The 22,282-nt window shown below is 39.4% G+C and overlaps 1 protein-coding gene across 7 annotated transcripts in view; it reads left to right on the top strand.

Annotated features, from left to right (window-relative positions):
- Positions 1-22,282, top strand: part of FRY (FRY microtubule binding protein) — a 331,529-nt gene that overhangs the window by 104,941 nt on the left and 204,306 nt on the right. For 5 of the 7 annotated variants that reach the window (XM_032880008.1, XM_032880011.1, XM_032880009.1 and 2 more), the window contains exon 2: positions 17,335-17,534. In XM_032880008.1, coding sequence (XP_032735899.1) covers positions 17,335-17,534 — 200 coding nt within the window. Of the gene's footprint in view, positions 1-1,960; positions 2,235-17,334; positions 17,535-22,282 lie in introns of those variants that run through there. The other 2 variants (XM_032880013.1, XM_032880015.1) reach the window with 2 other exon arrangements.

Below are 22,282 nucleotides of genomic sequence, written 5' to 3' on the forward strand. Positions count from 1 at the left end.
ACAAATATCATATGATCTCACTCATATGTAGAATTTAAGAAAGAAAACAGATGAACATATGGGAAAGGGAAAAAGAGAAAAAGGAGAGGGAAAAACAAGCCATAAGAGACCTTAAGTTGAAAGAACAAACTGAGGGTTGGTGGAGGAAGGTCGGTGGGGGATGGGCTGGATGGGAGATGGGGATTACAGAGGGCACTTGTGAGCACTGGGTGTTGTATGTAGGTGATGAATCACGGAATTCTCCTCCAGACACCAATATTCCACTGTATATTAACTAACAAAATTTAAATTCATAAAAAAAAGAGGAAAAAATTAGAACAAAAGGACGACGTTCCAATTCATATTAAGGGAAGTACTAGAATAAAAATTAAGTGCAGTGACCCTAGGAGTCTGACAAACCTGCATCTGAATGACCTTGGGCAATCTGATTTTGATTCCTTTCCACCACCTCTAAGAGGGAGTTGTAATGCCTACATTTTCAGGTTGCTGTGAGGACTGTGTCAAAGGGTATGTGAAAAGGGCCTAGCAGAGTACTTGAATCCAGTTCAGTGCCCCATTAATATTCTCTTTTCTGCCTTTTCTTCACCCCACTTCCCTTTGATGTTGTTTGGTAAGGGGCGTCTGTAAAAAGAGTGAGAAATAAAATGACAAATACTTCTTTTCATATTCCTATGAGGCTGCCTGAAGTCATGTTCTTTTAATTGAATGACAGTCACATCATTTGGAAGGCTGGTCTAATAATAGCACCAGAGATTGGAAGCTGACAAAGTGCAAATTTTCAGTCAAGTCTTGATTCCAGTTTAGATGTGAAAAGAAGAGACTTGAAAAAGAATCCTTGTTGCTGAAAACACAGATACCTCCATAGGCTCACTCTTGGATTAGAATTGTGTGGACCCCTTTTAGTAAAACATAAACCAAATGCCGCATGTGCCCAGCAGCCAACTATTTAAAAAAGGTTAGAAAGCCCGAATGTGTGAGACTCAGTGGTGCCTTGGGGCATCTTTGCTGGCGGCTTCGCTCACCTGAAGTGTTCAAGTGGGTCATTTGGACGTGTTTCTCCTTCCTGTGAAAGGCTTCCCCATCAGGCAATTCCCCATACTGTGCTGTTTTGTAATCCCAACCTCTATCGCTAAAGAAAGCCTTCGGTGACCCTGAGTAAATCAAGAATAGAAAATTCCTTGGGTTTCATGCTCTTCGCTGTGTTAGTGAAGACGTAGATTTTCATTGACCCTCACAGAAATCAGTCTGTCTGAAATAATGCCCACCGACGGATCAATGAGTTACACTTTTGTTTTTAAGTAACTTTGCAGTTTTCTTTCTCAGTCTTTTCACTGGTCTAAACCTGCTTTCTTTTGGGGGTGAGATACTTAATGTTCACCAATAAATAGTGGTTCCTTCTTGGTCTTATAAATGAAGCTTTTTTAACCAGTTGATTTAGGCTGTGCTTTTAAAATATTAGAACTTCGGATTTAAAAGCAATCACTTTTCTTTACTAGTTGTATCAACAGATGTTCGGTGTTTCGTTTTTCCTTAAGGGGGGAAGGTTTCTCACTGACTCTTGGCTTCACATGGGGATTCTCTGCTATTGGTTTTGTCTGTAAGAATTTAAGCTGTTTAAAGCTGTTTGTACTTGTGGCCAAGAGCTCCTAGTTCCCAAAGCAACGGTTTATCACCCACCCCGTGTTATCTCTGCTCTTACATTTCTTCAATCACAGAACACAACAGCACAAGCGAGCTAGATCCGTGGGTAGCGCGTGCGTTCGGTATGCAAGGACTGTTTATGGCGAGCCGTGTGGGTCGGGCTCATGTTCCTGGAGTGCTTTGAGCAGCTTTACTAATCTGTCAGCATAGTATGTTCTCGTGGATAAATATAGACATACGGGCACTCTGTAAGTTGTAGGTCACTGTCTTACTGTGCAGCTAAAAATTGTCCCACTGGTATGAAGAGTCTGCCCTGGACGGAAGGCCTGTTTTAGTTTGTCTTCTACTGTAGGTCTTTAGCACCTGACTAAAAATACACCTTGGCCAAAATAAGAGAGCCCTACCTTGTGGCTGAGACACTTATGGTGCCAGGGAGCAACGGAATCATGGAGTCCGTCATTATGTTTTTTTGCTTTGGAACATAGTCTGTGTAGCAGTTCCAGACTGTTCGTTTGGGTTCCTTTTCAGGCTCATGGAGATTACAACAGCCTGTTGGAGACGATCCTGTGTGATCAGCTTCATAAAAGGGCTTGGTAGGTATGAAAGACTGGGGACATGTATGGCGTGGATCATTGGTTGTTAAATGCTGAATGTAGGGAAGATTCTCCTAAAGGTTTCAATGGATGGGGGTGGGGGGGTTGCTAATTACATCTGCATGTGGGGATTTACTTACAATGTCACCGTTCAGAGGCAGGAATAATGCTTTTTAAGTTTCTGTTTTGAATTGTGGTATTTCAGAGGTGATTTTTGTATATAAGTCTATGGGACAACAGGCTGTGATGTCATGGGATTTTTCTGTACGCTGAAGTTTCACTAAAAGATTCAGTACAACTATCCGTGCTGCAAAATTGCCATCTGTAAAAGTAGCTTAGTGTGTATTTGGAAAATAGGTAATACCATTACATTTTATATTACAGCAGAAGTAGGATTTATGCTTGATTTCTTCTAAATATTAATGTAAATACTCAATTATTTTGTTTAATGCATTGAAATAAGCCTGAGGCAGTTTTCCCCTTTGCTTTTGGCTTAGCCTTCTTTAACACATACAAATACAATGTTTTCTTTTATTGATTCTGAATTAAAAAAACAGGATATTATGGGTTAACCAACATTAAATGGGTCCAAGCTGCATGCCTCTGCTTTTCCTTTATCAGAGTAATAGTCTGGTTACATTAGTTCTAGCATAACCTTGTAAGCAATATTGTACAAGAGTTCAGAAAAATTAATGAGAGGAGACTTCCATGACACAGGGTTAATTACATGCATCTTGGATATTGACCGTTTAACTTTCTATTTAATGAAGGTAGGAAAAGTTCATTTGTAAATGGTAAAGGCACAACATATTGCTCTGATAGAGAAGAAACATTTTGTTTATTAATGATTTGGGAGATTTAATTACTTGTTAATTATTCTTCTGCACTATCTCTAATGAAACTATTAGATATTTGCATACGATACCATTCTGTTTCTGGGAATGAAATCTCTATTAGTCATTAATTTATTCCTTACTCTGTGGTTTAAAAAGTTGAGAGTGTGTTAGGAACTTTTTTTTTTCCTCTAAGAGATTTTTTTGTTGTTGATGTATAACAAGTGTACAAATTTAATGATAAAACTTACAGTTTCATGTATTTGGAAAAAATGCTGCATCATAATAGGGCTTATGTGAACTACTTAGTATTTTTGTTGTTTGATATCTCTTGGATACGTTACTAACCCTTACTATGTTTCCACTGAATGGACCACTCCCATGATCTGGCAGCCATCTTAGCTCCTTTTTACTTACTGCCTTTCTTGCTCCCAATATATAAACTTAATTTTTATAAGAGGTCAGTAACAACAAATATGTTTCTGTGAGTTCATAGATTTATCACCGTCTCACTGCCTCAGATTATAAATTTCAGGTAGGCATGTATCAAGTGAATTTTATATAGTCATTGTATATTTATATAAGTATTTAAGAATCTAGTGAAACTTTAAATCTTTATTTTATTAAATGAGCTGTTATCAAAGTAAATAAGTACACATGAACCAGTAATTTAATAAATGTTTTGTTGTTGACAAAATAAAAAACTAACTAGACTCCAAAGGATTTCACTTATTCAGTTAATGTATTTAACAAACACTGAATGAGCTTCTGCTGTATACCCTGGATTGGAAGTTCTTCCTTTACTATAGATGTTGGAAATGTATCTTGTGTGGTCATGTATATTACATAATGCATAGACATAATGTCTATATCATATTTCGGTATATGTATATTATTGTATGCATATGTATGCATATATATTATCTAACAGAATGCGTACTGCAATGCATATGATAACTGTGTGTATGCATTTTGTAATATATAATTTTATAATATAATAATGCATTCTTTATTAACAAAGACATATGTAGGACTAGACTCCCCTTCAGGTCACTGCATTCATCATGTAATCTGAAAGGGGATCCTGCAGGGGAATAGCTAAAACTTTGCTTTATGACCTTCATTTGTCAAAATATGGCAGCTTTTGGCACCGTTCCTGGTGGCCGTCGCTGCACATCAAGTCTGCTCTGTCCTCGTTGTCCCTTTAGGTTGGGTCCTTGTGTAATGCTTCCACTAGCACAGTGACAAAAACTTCTATCAGAGACTGTGTTCTCTCTCCCTTGATGCCCAGCTTCAGTACGATTCTAATAAAATGGCTCGGGAAGCCAGGCTTGTCATTTGGGGTAATGTCTAATGCCCAGATAATGGTTTGCGAGCGACTGCTGTTCCAACAGCCTCTAGAACCTTTTTGAGCAGGACCCACAGAAAAAAGCACATTTTGCATTTTGACCCCAAACACATACCCCACACATATGTGTAGGTGCAGACAGAGACTGAAAACAGAAATTTTGTAAGTAATGCATAATTACCCTCACTGTGCAGGAGTTCATCACCCTGCTATTTTCTCTTCTGTGGTTTTCTATTCTATCTCATTGAACTCATCCTGGTTAGCACCCAGGAAATAGGTTTGATGATCGAGTAATGGGTCACAAGCCCCACTTTGACAAACTGCTTTCGAGATTTTATAAGCCAGACATGCTCAACACACCAATAACCACGTTCTCTACTGAAATGACATGCTGTCATCCATGATACTATATTCTACTCCTGGGCAGATTGCTTCATTTGTCACCATGTTGCTTGGTTGCAGAAATAGCTCTCTCAATAGACTTAATGTGAGTCTTGGTTTGATGTCGGGCTTCTAAACTGAAGACAATTCATGACCTTATAGATCTTCATGCTTCCTTACTCCTTAATGCAGCAAATATTTATTGAGTATTAAGCTAGAAGGAGAGGATACAAAAGGAATAAAACAAATTACTTGCCCTTGCTGCACTTAAGTGCAGTGGGGAGATAGGTAGAAAACAAATATATAATGTGTGATCAGTGGGAGATCAGTGCCCTGCAGGAGGGTAAAGCTGGGTAGAGGGATAGAGGGAAGTACCAGGGAGTGGTTGGCCAGAAGGGAGTGAGCCACTCTCAAGTGTCCTTTCTTCCCTACTTCTATGAATTCCTACAACCCCAGTGCTCCCCACTCCCATTCCCTTCTGCTTTGATGCCTTCTCTGACTGTATCTATCACTGGTTATTTCCAGGCCTCAACTTCATTGTCCCCATCCTAGAGAGCCCTGACCTGCCCCCACAGTCACAGATATGTCACCCCTGTTCGCTTCACAGCACTTACTATTTTGTAATTATATTTCTGGGTGTATTTATTTTATAATGCCTGCCTCCCCTGCATATTAGCAGCTCCCCAGCAGCTAACACAGTGCTTGGAGTTGAGTAGGCCCTTGGTAAATATTAGCTGATTGAAGAAATGAAAAATGAAATACATGAATAAACGAAGATAATGAATATTCTCCTAAATTTATGTGCTCTTCTAGCCTGACACTGCCTTGTGGCATCTTGTAGCTGAAAATGCTACATTTTTAAATCTTTCAGATTGTCTTTTTAAATGTATCTTTGAATTCTCCCCAGAACTTTGCAGAGTAACTTATATATATCAAGGGTCGATGAAAATTTGTTATTCAGCGAACTAACTGATCTCACTCATACACTTTTGAGACCCAAATATTTCTGAAGGGACTCAAACAGTATTGTGATATAGGTATGATAAAGGATGGCTGTGTAAATGACACCCTACATCCTTATCATGTGTCCTAAGTGTAAATACTCTGAGACCCACATCACTCATTCCATACATTTAATTTTGTGTGGAAGGAGGTGGCTGGAACTAGGATCTGAGTGAACATTCAAACCTAAGTCATGGAACCTGGATTAAAGATGGCATTTGATTTTTTTTAATGTATTTTTTTAATTGAGTTCAGTTCCTCAATGGAATAATGAAGGAATAATAGTATTCCTTTGTTATTGCCATTATAAGATGTAGGCATTTTTTTATAAATGAGCCTTCTCTTTTAAAAAAGGTTTTATCATGAAATTTTTCAAACACAAAAGGGGAAAGAATAATAGTATAATGCACAATATATCACTATTACTGAGATTCAACAGTTATCAAGATTTTGCCAAGTTTGCTTCATTTATACCTTCTTTGTTAAAGCATTTCAAATCCAATAGAGATATTTCATTGAACTCTGTACAATCAGTATGCATTCTAGAAAATATGGATATGTTCTTCCGTACCCATAGTGCTAATTTCATACCTCACAAAATTGACCATAATTCTGTGATGTAACCTAATGTCCATTCCATATTCAAGGTGCTTTGATTGTCCTTTCCAGAAAGGTCTTTGAACAGTTGGGCTGCTTCAATCAAGATTCAGACAAGGTCCACACGTTACGTTTGGTTGTTCTGTCCCCTAAGTCTTTAATCACCCTACCCATTTTTATCTCCTCCATTGACTTGTAGAAATTAGTGCAGCTGTCCAATAAAATGTACCTAACTTTGAATTATCTCTTTGCTCCCTTAGGGTGACATTTAACTTGTTCCTGTATCCCCTTTGTTTTCTTGTAAATGGACATTAGCGACAATGTTTTGAAAACTTGATGAACATGGGCATAGGGCAAGTTACAACTCCCTCTCTGCCACACTGCCAAAGTCATTTCTGTTCCAGTGGTAGGAGCATGAAAGCTGCTGTCTCATTCAGAAGCACATAGCCAACATCACTTTCAGTGGTTGGGTGCAGTAACTATGACCAATATCCTGCCACTGATGGGGAATTTTGAGAAAGCTTCTAGAGTTGATACTCTAAAAATGCTTCTTAAACACCTTGGTTATCATAACGTTTCACCAGGAAATCTGTTTTGCATGTTTTCTTTATTGGGAAAGGGTGATATGACTGGACTTCGGGTCCATCTGTATACGATTCACGTACTATCTTCCTTCCTGTTCCAGTAGACCCCATCCAGATTCCCATCTTCATTCTTTTTTTCATAGTAGGTGCAGTTGTCTTTAATTTGTATTGTCCTTCAAACAGCGCTCCTTTAGCCCACCCTACACACCACCAATTCAACATTCTTCCCAGAAACCTGCTAGCACCCAGTTGTCGTCTCAGTAAAGTCTAAACTCATTGGCTTGCCATTTAAGACCTTAATTCTAATCATAAGAGCTAGAAACCTACATTTTTATGGGACTTAAGAGTTTAAGTTTTTCATATATATACCTGCTCAATTATTTCATTCACACAGAGCTGTATTATAGAATCAGATGGGTTCAGTTCAACAAATATTAAGTAAGTATAATTGTTTAATTAATTGTGCCAGACACTGTGCTAAGTACATGGAATAAAGACAAGATGGAATCCTGTTCTTGAAGATGTTACAGTTCCTTAGTGAAGAGAAAGTTTGAACATGTGTGCTAAGATAGGCCTGTGTGGTAGGCAGGTGAAGGGAGGAGGGACGAGGAGAGACTTAGCAGGTACCTTCATGCACCTGTCATGCTATTCCCTCTGCCTGGGTTGCCCCTTTCTCCTCTCTGCCCATCAGAATTCTACCTGTCCTTTAAGACCTGGGTCAAATGCCTTCTATTCCATAGTATCTGGCTAATCAGTGGCCCAGAAAGGAGTTGATGCCTCTGTCCTTCACGAGGCCTCTAGTACAGGGTTTTGTGAAAGGCAGACTCTTAGCACATAATTCGTTTTTAATGTTAATGCAAGTCTTGGGTTTGCAGTTAGGAATAAAGGCAGACTTCCTCACATGTCCACCTGTAGTATAGGGAGTTGCCAGTCTCAGGAAGGTGAGTGGAACCAGAGAAGAAGTGGAAGAGTTAGGATCATCTGTAAAGCTTTCCTCCATAGGCAGGATAGATGATACAATCTCACTGGTTCATATTAATTCAAGGGAAGGCAAGTGTTAGTTTTTTAAAAATTTTTGTATTTGAGTATAATTGACATGCAATGTTACATCAGTTTCAGGTATACAACATAGTGATTCAAGAAGCTTATATGTTATGCTCCCCACATGTGTAGCTCCCATCTGTCATCATACAAGCTATTACAGTACTGTTGACTCTATTCCCTGTGCTGTGTCTTTTGTCCCTGTGATTTACTCATTCCTACAGCTGGAAGCCTCTACTTTTCACTCCTCATCACCATTTTGCCACCCTGGTACCCCTCTGGTGACTATCAGTTTGTTCTCTGTATTTATAGTTCTGATTCTGCTTTTTATTCATTTGTGGGGTTTTTTATTTTTCATTTTTTTAGATTCCATATGTGAGTGAAATCATATGAAGTTTATCTTTCTCAGTCTGATTTATTTCACTTAGCAGAATATCCTCTGGTCTATCCACATTGTTGCAAATGGCATGATCTCACCCTTTGTGTGGCTATGCATATTTCATTGTATAGATAGATAGATAGATAGATAGATACTTTCTTGTCCACTTGTCTGTTGATGGCTAAGTGTTAATTATTATTTGAGTTGTGCAAGTCTTGAATAAGTGATGTTTTATGACTTTTCAGTGTATATAGTTTTTAAAGCTTTTATTTATTTCTTTGAGAGAAAGGGAGAAAGTGAACATAAGCAGGCAGAGGGGCAGAGGCAGAGGGAGAAGCAAACTCCCCGCTGAGTAGGGAGCCAGATGCAGGGCTTGATCCCGGAACCCCGGGATCATGATCTGAGCTGAAGGCAGACGTTTAATCAACTGAGCCACCAAGGATCCTCTTCAACGCATATTCCTATATAGTCATAGAATAATGGTGCAGCAAGGACAACCTGGCCTGCCTCTTTAAGAATAGCATATAAGGAAACTGAAGCTCAGTTGGTACAAGTTCATCCGCCAAGTTCATGTGGAGCCAGACTTGGACTTTTGACTCCCCTTTCAGAGTTCTTCCTATGTTTTGCCTAAAGAGCATCGACTTAGTTAAAGTTAATGAAGCATATCTATAGGCAAATGGAATTAAAAACAATGTTATTGACTGGATTAATTGGTCTTCTTTGTTTTCCCATTTATTTATATCAGAGGCATCGGGTTATAGTCCCAGGTCAGCAGCTTTGGCATAACATGGGACTGGTTAAAAATGCAGTTTACTGAGCCCCATTCCAGACCCACTGAATCAGGTGGGGCCCACCTTTCTGGGAGAATCTGATGTGCAGAGATTCTGATCACCACTGATCCACATTGTAAGTCAACCTATCTTTTTCAAAGTTAACGTTAAAAAAAAGTGCAAAGCCTTGCCCAAGTGATCACAAAGTTTGACTCAGTGGGTTGCAAATTAATGAGGTGTTGCGGCATAAAACAAGCCAGAAGAAGAAGAAATGGAAAGGAAAGAAAAAGAGAGAAGGAGGAGAGGATGGGCAGGGAAGGGCACACGAATGAGAGCAGCTCGTCTGTTCTGTTGGGGAGAAGGAAGCTGAAATTCAGGATTATCCTGCCTCCAGCAGGTTATTCGATCTCCTTTTGGTGAGAAAGGACCTTGAAATGTCAATGTAACCTCATCTTCCTTTGCTCACAGATCTTGGCAGACATTCTTTCAGGCTCTGATGACAGTACCTACTTTGAAAATCGCGAAAGGTCCATGTAATTGCATCTTAGCAGATGACAGACATTTATAAAAGAAATCACTGAAGTGTTACTGTCATTTCTCTAAGATAAAATACTAGAAGGCAAAGGAAGGGAGAAAAGAAAACTGCAGTGATGCGATACTTCTATTCTCTTTATTGAACTCCTTCGCTCTCTCCCAGTATCCAGTCTTTGGGAGACCAGAGACAAAAATGGTTTGGAGAGGTCACAGACTGAACAGAAATTCAGTTGCTCCTTCTTTGAATAATAACCAGTTAAAGTTGATATCATCAGTGGATCTAGGAAGGTGTGTCTAAGGTGTGTGTCCTAATCAGATTTCATATATTTTATGGGTCTTCAATTCTTTTTTTTTTTTTTTTAAGATTTCATTTATTTATTTGATGAGGGAGAGCACAGCAGGGTGAGCAGTAGAGGGAGAGGGAGAAGCAGGCTCCCCACTGAGCAGGGAGCCCGACGTGGAGCTTTCTTCCAGGACCCTGGGATCATGACCTGAGCCAAAAGGCAACTGCCCAACCGACTGAGCCACTCAGGCATCCCCTGGGCCTTTAATTCTTAACTCTTTTTTTGTACTCCTAGGCCTTTCCAAAGCTCTTCTACTGGTTAAAAGATGCATTCAAGTTTAAGAGGACAGACAACTTGGCAGGAGGGACTCCATGACTGGCAGTTATATTAGCCTTTCTAGAAAATCAGTAACTACACTGATCTATAGGAAGGTTCCTTCTCCAAGTCACAACATTTATATTTCATTTCGTCATCCCTTAATGTCCCCAGACTGGCTCATACCCAGGCCAAAGTAAGGGAACTCGCTTTATTCAGTCTTCACCATAGACATCTGGTTTGTTTTTAAATTCAGGGTCATTCAAGAAGGTCAGAATATATGCTATCAGAGAAATATGGAGTCAGATCCTGGGTCAACCACTCTGTGGCCTTAGGCAAGACACTTCATCTCTCTCAACCTACATGGTTTTATCTGTAAAAGTGAGATTGTTTGGCCTTCTAGGATTATTTCTGAGGGTTAAAGACATTAATTATCCTAGATATATATCTTGTGGATCCTGAAACTTGAAGGAACACCGTTTGAGAACTATAGGACTGGGAGAACTAAGTTGTGGAAGAGAAAAGAAGAATATTTTAGCAACAAAACTGGGAGGAACATTTCCCATTACCAGAATCATATAGATTCGTTAAGAAGAACTTAACATGTCACCGATTATATTTTTCTTCCAAGGCAGAAAGCTTTTCTGAGTGTTTTTACCTTGTATTCTCTTCTTGACTGATTTTGAAATATATAAAATTAGGAATCATCCATCTCTTTGTTAAGAAATATTTTTCTATTGCTCAAACTAATTGTTTCTTCTTATCCCAATGTTTTCATTTCTTAACAATACTCTTCAGAGGAAAATAATTCTTCCTATCACATTTGGAAGATTTTTTTTTTCTTTTTATCCTAATTTATTTTGCATGACTTTTAAAGTTTCTGGTCATTTGAGTATTTGCAGTACCTTTTAAAATGCTGCTTCTTAAGCACCCTCATAAATGCATTAGTGGACAATTTATTATAGTTCTATACACAGTGTGACATGTTCTCACAGTAGCTGCGTCATTCTTGGTTTGTTATGTTTTATGAAATGTTCCTGTAATGCCAGTAAACAAAATAAGTCTTACGGGAAAAGAGAGATTTGGGGTGAACATCAGGTCCTAAAGAAGGATCCCAGCACTTGGGTACTAACAGGATTTGCCCTCAGAACCTACAAAAGGAAAGAGTCCCTGAGAACTGGCAGAAAGAATAGTGTATATCCAATTGTGAACAAAGAACTCTAATCAATTTTCTCCTGTGTTGAAAGATAGGTTGCATTGATCTCTAGGAAATAAAGTTGTTTAAATGACCTCCATTTCTAAGAAGGGTGGCTACGTTGAACGGTTACCACCATAGTCTCAGGGGCACTTCAAAAGAAAAGGAAACCTTTTATTTTTATTTTATTTTATTTTTTTATTTCAAATGCTCAGAGTCTGATTCTAGTTATGGGAATGTCAGAAACAGCATCGAGTGTTTTGAACAACTGGCTCTGTGTTTGTCCATATTTATAAGCTGGAGAAGAACAGACAAAGATGGCGCTCTTTCCTGAGTCACATGCTTTGTGGAGGCAAGCAGAGGAGCTGTGTGGCAGATGGGCGTTGTGTTCATGCCCTTTGCAGCCTGGTTGACATACTCATTCCCAACCAGAACTGACACAGAAATGGGCAGGCCAAAGCAATGGGTTGGAAAAGCAGATCCTGCCCAAGCCAACTGTTGTTCGGGTTTTCTTAGACACCAAGAAGGTGCACAGTTTTCATTCCTCTCCACAGCAGTTCCAAACTAAAACATTTGAACATTTCTCTTTCCCTTCACTCTGTTTAATTTTGTTTTTTTTTTCTTTTAGAGCTTATTGTGATCTGACTGTATACATGTGTGTGTGCATGTGCAGATGCGCATGCACATGTGTGTACACAAAATTGTTGATTGCATGGCCCTGCCTCAGCAAACCATAAACTCCATGAGGGCAGGAACCATCTGTTCTATTCACTGCCACCTTCCCAGTACCTGGAACAGTTCGTGAAACCCAAGTACTCATTAAATAGATATTGGTTGGAATGAATGAATGGATGAATGAATGATAGCCTGTAAAGAGTGATGGTATTAACTTCACTGAAAATCTGACTGAGAAAACCAGTTGTTTTCCTGTAACAAATAGTGCCCCTTTTAGCCTCTGGGACGTTCACATGAGGAAACTCATTATGACATTAACTTTCCTTTTGGTGACATAATACAAACGTAGGTGATTATGATTTGTGGGGTCTTTGTCTTGGTGTTGCAGTTAGGAAGTCAGTAATTCTTGGAAATGTTGGTAATTCCAGGAAAGTATACTGAAGACCTTAGCCAGCTAGAAGCAGCCAGCCCAAAAGGCAAGTTATTAGGCAATGACACTGGGGGAAAAATAGTTACGTTGGAAAGATCATCGCTTGCAGTCAGAAATAGATCTAATAAAGAGGTAATGAATGGGCCACAAAAGCCAAAAAGAGACTTCTTACAGATTAAGGAATGAAGCCTGTTTACTATAAGAAATAGAGACCTAGGGAAAGAAAGAAAGCAGCCCCTGGAGCCTTCCAGCAGAACCAAATAGAAGCAGATTTGGAATAAAATAATAACATCAACAAAACCCATTTAGGGTACCAGAACGCAATGGAGAAAAATTCACACATGTTAACTCCAAGATAAAAATGTAAATGAGAAAATCTAAAAAGAAAGCAAATTTCCAAAAGATTCAAGAAGTTGGGTCCTGGTTAATAGCTGAACGTGGTACTCTTTTTCAGGACCCCCATCTCAGCTCCCCACCCACCGGAACCCCGTTGTGGGTGACTTCCTAGGGCCATTGAGCTGATGTGAGCAGATGGGAAGATGAGCTGAGAAGAAAAGGAAAGCGGATAAAAACAGATGGAGATGAAGCTCAAAAATGTATGCCATGCAGGAAATTTAAATAACAGTTTTCAATCTAGCAAATTAAATTTTTCCTTCAACATACATTTTTAGGTGGGGAAGATGAGGTAACAGTGACCTGTCAGGACCCTTTGATGAGCAGGGATCCCTATTTCCAGAGGCCCCACCATGGGGGCGGCTGGGGTGGCCTCGCCCCACCAGGTTGGGGAGGGAATCCTGACCTGGACCGTGAAGGGTGCGCGGACTTCCTTGACCTGCTGGACAGAAAGCAGTGGAAACACTACGGGTGGGGAAGAATCCGTTCAAACAGGAGCTGCCTGCACTGGCAGAGCTGGAAAGGAGCTGAAGTGTGGCTGTTGCTGAATTGGCGCCGGGTCTGTTTCCATCAAAAATAAGTTCCAGTTACAAATCAGACCTGTGAGGAAAGAGATGTAATTCTTCAGAGCTAAATTCTTCAGCTTAATTCTGAATTCTTTATACACCCAAACCTTTTTTGTAGGATTATCTTTTGGGAATCTACATCACTCTTTTCCCCACCTTATCTGATTGAGGACTATATATCAAACATCCTGTAGTCTTTCCCTGGGAGTTAGGGCCGTCATCATGAATCTTAGTTGTGACAACATGCAGGATGGCCCCGTCACTGCCCCCACACCTGTTGGAGTGTCTGATGCTGTGGCCCAGTGCCAAATGGCTTTTTATGCAAATTCATTTTTAAGTTCGGGAGGCTTTTTAGCATAGTGCCATTTTTTTCCCTTTTTTTGCTCTTAGAGTTTGTACCCATAGATATTGCCTCTTTCCCTTGTAATTTTCTGTTTCCAGACTCTCATGAACTTAAAAACCAGACCATTGATCTTACTTGTGGGCAGATTCAAAGCAAGCAAGTGCAGAGGGAAAGTCTAACGAAGTTTTTCTCATAATGATGTTCTAGTGTTTGGACTGGTCTGGACTTTGGGACCCAGTTTTGACTACCAGAGAACATGGGCTTCCTGGTTCTCAACTATATTGTCATCAGATAATGGGGTTACTGAAAGGTGCCAGGTCATATGTTTACTTTTGAAAATCATTCTGACCAAAGACGAGAGTTTGTTATGAGTTAATTAGGGTAGGACAAAGCGGAGTTATTAAAACAGAGCAGATCTTGTTCAAGGACACTCACCCCTGAAATGTGACTGCATCTTCGTCCGCCCAGGGGATGTGTTTGGAGCAGGAGTGATGGGCTTGTCCCCTCCCTTGAATTTCTTGCAGCGCTGGCGTGGGGCTCTGCGGGCTAGGCAAGTTCCAGCTCACTAAGGCTGTATAGACTTTTGTACTCACAAGGATGTCTGGCTTTGAAGTACAGGGGACTAAGGGTCTTTTTGTTTGTTTATTTGTTTTCTTATGGCAGTGACTTGGTACTTTGGCTGTTTAAATGGAATATTCATCTGAGAGAGATTTTAGTACCTACATTTCGACTCTGGTTCAAAATGCAAGGTTGCAGGCGGACTGCCAGAGGTCACTCTTAAAAAAAGTCCTCTCACTGTGGTTATGAATTTTGGGGCCCCAGAGTCTTATAATTATGGATCTGATTTTGCAATTATATATTACATCAATCAGATTCATTCCGTCTTCTAGAAATGGGTTAAATCCTATGGAAAACTAAAGATAATGAAAGATTGCCCTTCACTTAGATTTTCTCAGTTTGTATTCCGGTTTCCAGGTCTATGGCACAATGCTCTTGTTAACATGAGGAAAATGTCTCAGGGGGACCTTATGTCCCTCTGTAAGTTGGCCTTGGGAGCCTTCCCACTTCCAAAAGACCCCTGCACTGAGAGAGAAGCAGGCAAAGCAGAGGGGTGAGCAGCAGTTCATAGACATCACCTGATTTTGAATATGTCCAATTAGAATAAGTCGTGCCTTTTAGGGAGCCGCTTGGAGTGCCATTTAACTAATGACTCGTGATTGCAAATACCGCACCCTCTTCCTTTAAAGATTCTAACTACGGATTCTTCTCTGAGAGCTCCCTCTCTATGAATCACTTCAAGATGTACAGAAATAAAGTAAGCTGTCATTTTAGGTAGTTATTTAAGGAGATCTATTGCGTGTTATCTGTGCCAAGAACTCTGTACTAGACCAGGAGGTAACAGTCTTGTTGGGAAACTTTCAGGGGATACAAAGCAGAATATATGGTTTGGTTACAGGGCCACTGCTGGAACAGACGATGGGACCAGCTGATAACCACATCACTTGTCCGCTGTCTTCAGAGTCTGTCTTCAGTAATGTGGGATGTACCACGTCAAAGAGCATGACTTAAATGTTTAAATACTGTAATACACCCTTACCAGTGAGGAGTGGCCTGTTGGAGGTGGGATTTGTGGAGATGGCTTTAGACATGGTTCTGAAAGGACAGGAGAATTAGGTGAGCAGAGAGGATGAAAAGGAGGCACAGGGGAGAACAGTGTGCTCACGGGCCGGTCAGGGCACCAATAAGACTCAGGTGCCAGGGGGAGACAATCTATGGAGGGCTGTCAAAAGCAGGCCATGTGTCTGAGGCTGGATGATAATTAAGAGCCATTGAAAATCTTGAGCAAAAAAGTGTTATGATTATAACCATGGGGAAGAAAGTAAAATGAATGAAAGGAAGTCAACAAAGGGACTGCTTTAATCATCAAGCCTTAAGTCTTCAAGGGCCTGGACTAGGATGGAGCTTCTAAGGATATATTATACCTAGGACATATTTTATTTTTATAACTTGAGAGGCCATAAAATTTAGTGGTAGGTGAGGTATAAGAAGACCCTTCAGATGTAAGGGACACCTCGCCTGTATGGCAGGTTAAATGGAACAGAGAGGAAGGGACACAGGGAAAGAGAAGGAAAGAGGAGGGAGAACCTATACCCTAACACGAAGACAGGTTTATCATTCAAATAAAATAAATAGAATTTTTGCTTGGCTTCCTCAGAATTTCACTTGGGATAGAAAGAAGGGAGGAGAAGCCTTGAATTTATTTGTCATTTTGAGAAAAGTGTTCGGCTTTCCTGGATCTAGGACTTTTTTCTCTTTCATTTTTCCTTATTTTATAACCTTTCCTTGTTTTATAATCACCATCCTCTTGATATCCAAACCAGTTTCCAAACTAGAAATTCACTTTTTTCTTCACTTTCTTCCTTAACCTCTGTACCCAGTCATCTAGAACTAGATAGTCTTCCTTTAAAAAAAAAAAAAAAAAAAGTCTACTTTATCATCATCCTGTCCTTAGCACTTCTAAGGCCTCTGTCTTAACCACATTTAGCTCTTACCATTTCTTTCATTGACTGTCATACCCAACCATCTTACAAGTACTTAGATGGAAGGAGGTGGTGCGTGTTAGAGTTTGACATGCCAAAGTGTAGTACAGAGGGCAGAGATGTGAAATTTTCATATATGAATAAAAGTTATTTTCTCTCTCAAAATAATTGACTCCGTTGCACTCTGAAAGGAGGCCACTTCCTGGGGACTCTGTCAGCTGCCTCTATTCAAGATCCAATCCACATAGGGAATCTGCACATTTCATGAGGGATGAAGAAAGGCATCCCAACTTGAACCAAAGGGTGGCACAGTGAAAAGTTAAATCTACACCATGAATGGCATAGATGGGGCACTGCCTGAGCCTTTTATCTTCCAAGAGGGACATCTGTTTCAGGGGCTAGAGCCAGCTGAGTTTCTGAAACTTCTGGGTTCATGGAAACATCTGGAAGCCACCACCCCCAGAGTCTTTTCCATTATTAGAATAAAGCACGGAGAGCTCCTGGCCATTAGGAAAACCATAACAAGAAATCACTTTTTTCCCCCTACATATATTTTCTTAGTCCTTTTTTCCTGGGACATAAAAAAGAAGCAAAAAACATCCTAAATGTTGTAGGATTTTCCAGCTCTATTGCATGCTTACAAGGTAATTTACCTAAAGCAATGTGGTAAACAGAAGTACTTTGAGATTACATTAAGTTGGCATTATGCCATGTTTGATAATCAACACACTTAAATCTTGACACCGTTCCTAAAGAATAAGGCCAAGTTATGACATAAAGTGCAGCATTCTTGATACGATTCGTATCCTTATGTTTATGTTTTAAAACAGCCAATCTGGATATTTATGATGTGATTTGCAGCCAGTAAGAGCATCTGTTATATTTTCCAGCTTCTCCAGTTGGCAACGGTTACATCAAGCCTCCAGTTCCACCTGTTTCTGGCACGCAGAGAGAGAAAGGGCCGCCAACCATGTTACCCATCAACGTGGACCCAGACAGCAAACCAGGAGAATATGTCCTCAAGAGTTTATTTGTCAACTTCACCACTCAGGCTGAGCGGAAGATTCGCATCATCATGGCAGAACCTCTGGTGAGTATGGGCCATGACACCCTTTTAAATTCATCTTGACGCTAAATATAGTAGATTTTACAGCTCCAAGAAAAGATGGATTTCCCAAGGTGTTTTCGATACCGTAGGTAATTTTTTAAAAGGTTAGAATTAAGTTTCCTGATTTAAGAAAAAAATGAGAGTCAAGAACTTCAGAACAATCTTTGGCAAATACATTTAAGTACCATGCTTCGCTACTACATTTAAGACTAATAAGCATAATTTAACAATAGGTGTGAATCCTGGAAAAATTGTGTTTAGGGTTTCTGCTATATACATATACTTTTCGTCAAAATCTTTGGTCTGTTTTTAAAGTAAAGGAGAAAAAATCATTCTTCAGGTGCCTGCCTGGACTCCCAGTTTGAGAACATGTGGTCTTGGTGATCTGTTGTTTGAGGAAGTTATTTGATGAGTCATTCAGAAACACCTCTTTGTTTTCTGAAAATTGGAGGACAGGAAATTCTCAGCTCACTTACCTTTAGGTCCCTTATTAGACAGATAATGTCCTTGGACGTCAGTATCTATCTTTGCAGATGATTCTGCTACAAAATGAGGCATGTGTTTCAGCCTTAAGTGAATTGCTCTAACAAGGGCTCTACAGACAGAGTCCTGAATCTCAAAAGGACAATCAGGAAGAAAAGTCCAGTTGGTAGATTCGGATTACTTGTTTTCTGACCTTCGCGGGACACACACAATAAGAGAAAAGGAAAGGAATTCAGAATGACACAGCTTTTTCTATGAAGCCCGGCTTTGTACCTCCTGAGAGAATACCAGGACATGAGAAGATGATGTGAGGTTGGCTTTATGGAATCAAGGCTTAAAATAATTAAATATAATATTATTGAACCCACTATGCAAGGTTTTTAAAAAAAAAATACCTAATGGATGACGCTCAACATTGTCTGTTAAAAATAACCATTGTGGGGCACCTGGGTGGCTCAGCTGGTTAAGCATCAACTCTTGGTTTCAGCTCAGGTCATGATCTCAGGGTCATGAGATTGGGCCCCATGTTAGACTCTGTGCTCAGCATGGAGTCTGCTTGAGATTCTCTTTCTGCATCTCCTCCTAGCTGCCCCCACTCTTCCTCTCTTAAGAAAAAGGAGGCGGGGGGAATGACCTGTGTAAGAATCACATTTAAGGTTTAGGAGTCAAAATTCAAGAATATTTGTTAAATATGTAGTTGCCTGAAAGTTACAAATTTTGCATTTTATTTTTTATTTAGAGGGATGCCTGGGTGGCTTAGTTGGTTAAGCATATGCCTTCAGCTCAGGTCATGATCCCCGAGTCCTGGGATGGAGTCCTGCTCAGTGGGGTGTCTGCTTCTCCCTCTGCCTCTTGCTTCCCCTGCTTATGTGTTCCCCCCGTCTCTCTCTCTGGCAAATCAATCATTCAATCAAGTTTTCATTAAATCAATGGAGGTTATCTTCATGAATTCTAACTTCCTGTTTTTAGAATGTTTCTCGGTTTTATAGTTTTAATCCCTTAAATTAAAGCTTAGTGCAGTACCTTTTCCTCATTCACTCATTTTTCAAAAATTTTCTGCTACTCTTAGTGCTAATAATAATAACTAATATTCCTCAAGTAATTACTCTCTGCCAGTCTCTGGGCTTAATTTATTTTATCCTTTAATCTTCATAGTGACTTTAGGTAGGTAGTATTTACATCCTCATTTACAGACAGGAAATGTTGGCAGAGAGAGGGCAAAGTAATTACCCAAGTTCTCACAGTACTGACTTGACCTCAGGCTGGATGCCTTCAGAGCCCACCTCTGAACCTTCTACATTCTGTAACCAGTCTTTACATGGTCATTCTTGTGTGCAAATACCTTCTTTAATGTCTTAAAGCAAACCAACACAGGACTCTCCTGTAACTTGAATCAACCAAAAGTCCAGTACCCAAGTTCTCATTGCCCAAAACTGTGCTATCTTTGGAACCCTCCAAGTACCTCGAGACATGCTGAGACTGTGCAGCCTGCCTTCTTCTTGGACTAAACATTATGTCTGAACAACTAATATATGCCACAGCATTCTTTTAATTAGAAGTAGGCATTTTTGTTCCTTTCAGTGAGACAACTTTTATGTCCCTAAACAAGAAAAGTGGAGATGAAAAAGCGTAAGTCATGTTCCGTCAGCAAATCTTCATGGTGCGCCGAGGGTGAGAATCCACTAGCAGCTGAGGGCCAAGTAGATGAACATTATGTTTTTAGCTCAAGAAGTATATCAATCAATTTTTAGTATTGTTGCTTTTTATAAAAAGGGACTATTTATTCCCCCTTGTATTTTTTGGCAGAGATGCAAGCTTCCGTGCCATATCCATTTCTGGTCTGCTGGAAAATGCTTAGTAATTTTTGTCCTTGTAGTTGCTTACTTAAGGGACAATAAATATGAGTAGATTCTGTGGCTTGCTACTGGATTCAAAAAAGGTTAATGTGCATCTGACATTTTATTCTGTAGCCATAGCAAGAGTATTATTTTTGATGTAGGTATAGTATGGTTATAGTGAATTCCAATAAATGTCCCTACTGTTTCTCTTGCTGAGTTATGTCAAACAGTGAATCCTTTAAAAGCCTGCATTTATGTATGTTTGTATCAAATCACAAAATTTATTCTTTTATCTTTGTAATTAAAACATCTATGGGAGTAGTAAAGGTAATTTTCAAAAAGTCGGAAGTACAGATTTATCACTTGTGGCGATACTCAGGAATCTATACTTTTTAGTTCACTTTCAGAAGACTAAATTCTTCAAAATTCCACATCAGGTAGACTGTGTGGGATCAGTTACACAAAATATTAAGGTTGTATTTATGAATTCCCAGCACCCAAATAGCTAACTTTAATGATTAAAAAAGAATAAGAAATAAAGATGTTCTACCAAAATTAAGTTTTATTTATTTTTTTCTTTGTAAACATCTTTCACTGGGTTAACAGTATTGTTCTTTTTGCTCAAAAGATGCTCAGATCATATTTGTTAATATTTACAGATGTTATTCTACTTTTATTGCTTCATGGGCTTAGCTGATAGCATTTGCTCTTACCATTATTTCACCTTTCCCGAGAAAAATGTTTTAAACAAGTTAAATTGGGTCATCTGTGGCTTCTTTGTTTATATTTTTATTTCAAATAAGAAAAAGTAGAGAAAATAATACAATGGATGCTCATGCCTTTTGCCTCCTACTCTTTCCCTCTGTTTAAATTTTCTTCTTCCCAAAATACTTTTTTGGTAGTTCTTTTAAGTAAGAGTGAGTGGGTAGTAAATTACTTGGTCTTGTTTATCTATCTTGTTTATCTTATTTTTCCTTTAGCTGTCAATGATAGTTCAGCTGGGAATAGAATTCTAATTTGACATTTATTCCCCCCCCGACCCAGACTACTGGTGATATACTTCACTATGTTCCCACTATCATTCCTGTGGTAAAGTCTTTGGCTGATTTATTGTCTCTGGATAATTGACTTTGTTCCCTGTTTGCTTTTATGGTTTTTCTCTTTGTCTATAGTGTTCTTCAGTTCACTACACTCTAGATGTGGAGTTATTTTCTTTCTTAATCCTTTTTTTTTTTTTTTTTCCCCTCACCATAGCACATACCCTCCTCAATGTCCATCACCCAGCCACCCCATCCCTCCCATGCTCCTCCCCTCAAGCAACCCTCAGTTTGTTTCCTGAGATTAAGAGTCTCTTATGATTTGTCTCCCTCTGGTTTCATCTTGTTTCATTTTCCCCTCCCTTCCCCTCTGATCCTCTGTTTTGTTGCTCAAATTCTTCATATCAGTGAGATCGTATGATAATTGTCTTTCTCTGATTGACTTATTTTGCTTAGCATAATACCCTCTAGTTCCATCCACATCATTCCAAATGGCAAGACTTAGGCTTTTTGATGGCTGCATAGTACTGCTGTGTGTGTGTGTGTGTGTGTGTGTGTGTGTGTGTGTGTGTGTGGTTATTTTAATTTTCTTTTTTGAGACTCCCATGTTTCATGAATTGAGGGTTCATATCTTTCATCAATTCTGGAAAATTCTTAGTCATTAATTTCTTGAATATTGCCGTTCCTCCACTTTCCTTCTTCTCTTTTCCTGGTGTTCCTATTAGATGTATTTTAGACCATATGCTCTATTTCATATCTTTTTTTACCCTTTTATTATATCTGCTTCTTGTGTTTTGCTACTGCATTCTGAGTAATTTTCTCAGGTCCAACCTCAATTAACACTCTCTTGGGCCTAGTCTAATCTCTTGTATAACTTGCCCATTTAGAATTATAATTTTGGTGACTCTCTTTTTCATTTCTGGAAGTGTTGTTGGTTCTCTTTTAAAATCTAGTTAGAGGGTGCTTGGGTGGCTCAGTCGGTTAAGCATCTGCCTTTCAGTCAGGTCATGATTCCAGAGTCCCTAGATCGAGCTCTGCAACAGGCTCCCTGCTCAGCGGAGAGTCTGCTTCTCCCTCTCCCTCTGCTTTCTCTCTGTCTCTCTCACTCTCAAATAAATAAAATATTTTTTAAAAAATTAAAATAAAATCTTGTTAGGTTTATTTTGTTCCTTTCTTAAGTTTACGATTTCTATTTTATGTCTTGGATCACCATAAACATACATTTCTTATGTCCTCTTTTGGATTACCTCCAGAGTAATCACTATCTGGGGCCAAATATTATGTTGACTTGGGAATTTATGCACCTGGAAGATGATACAAGTAAACCCCAAATTCATCTAAGACTTGGGACTATGATTTCAAATTTTCAGGG

This window comes from Lontra canadensis, unplaced genomic scaffold (assembly GCF_010015895.1).
Source record: "Lontra canadensis isolate GAN:19392208 unplaced genomic scaffold, GSC_riverotter_1.0 scaffold67, whole genome shotgun sequence".
Taxonomy (NCBI): domain Eukaryota; kingdom Metazoa; phylum Chordata; class Mammalia; order Carnivora; family Mustelidae; genus Lontra; species Lontra canadensis.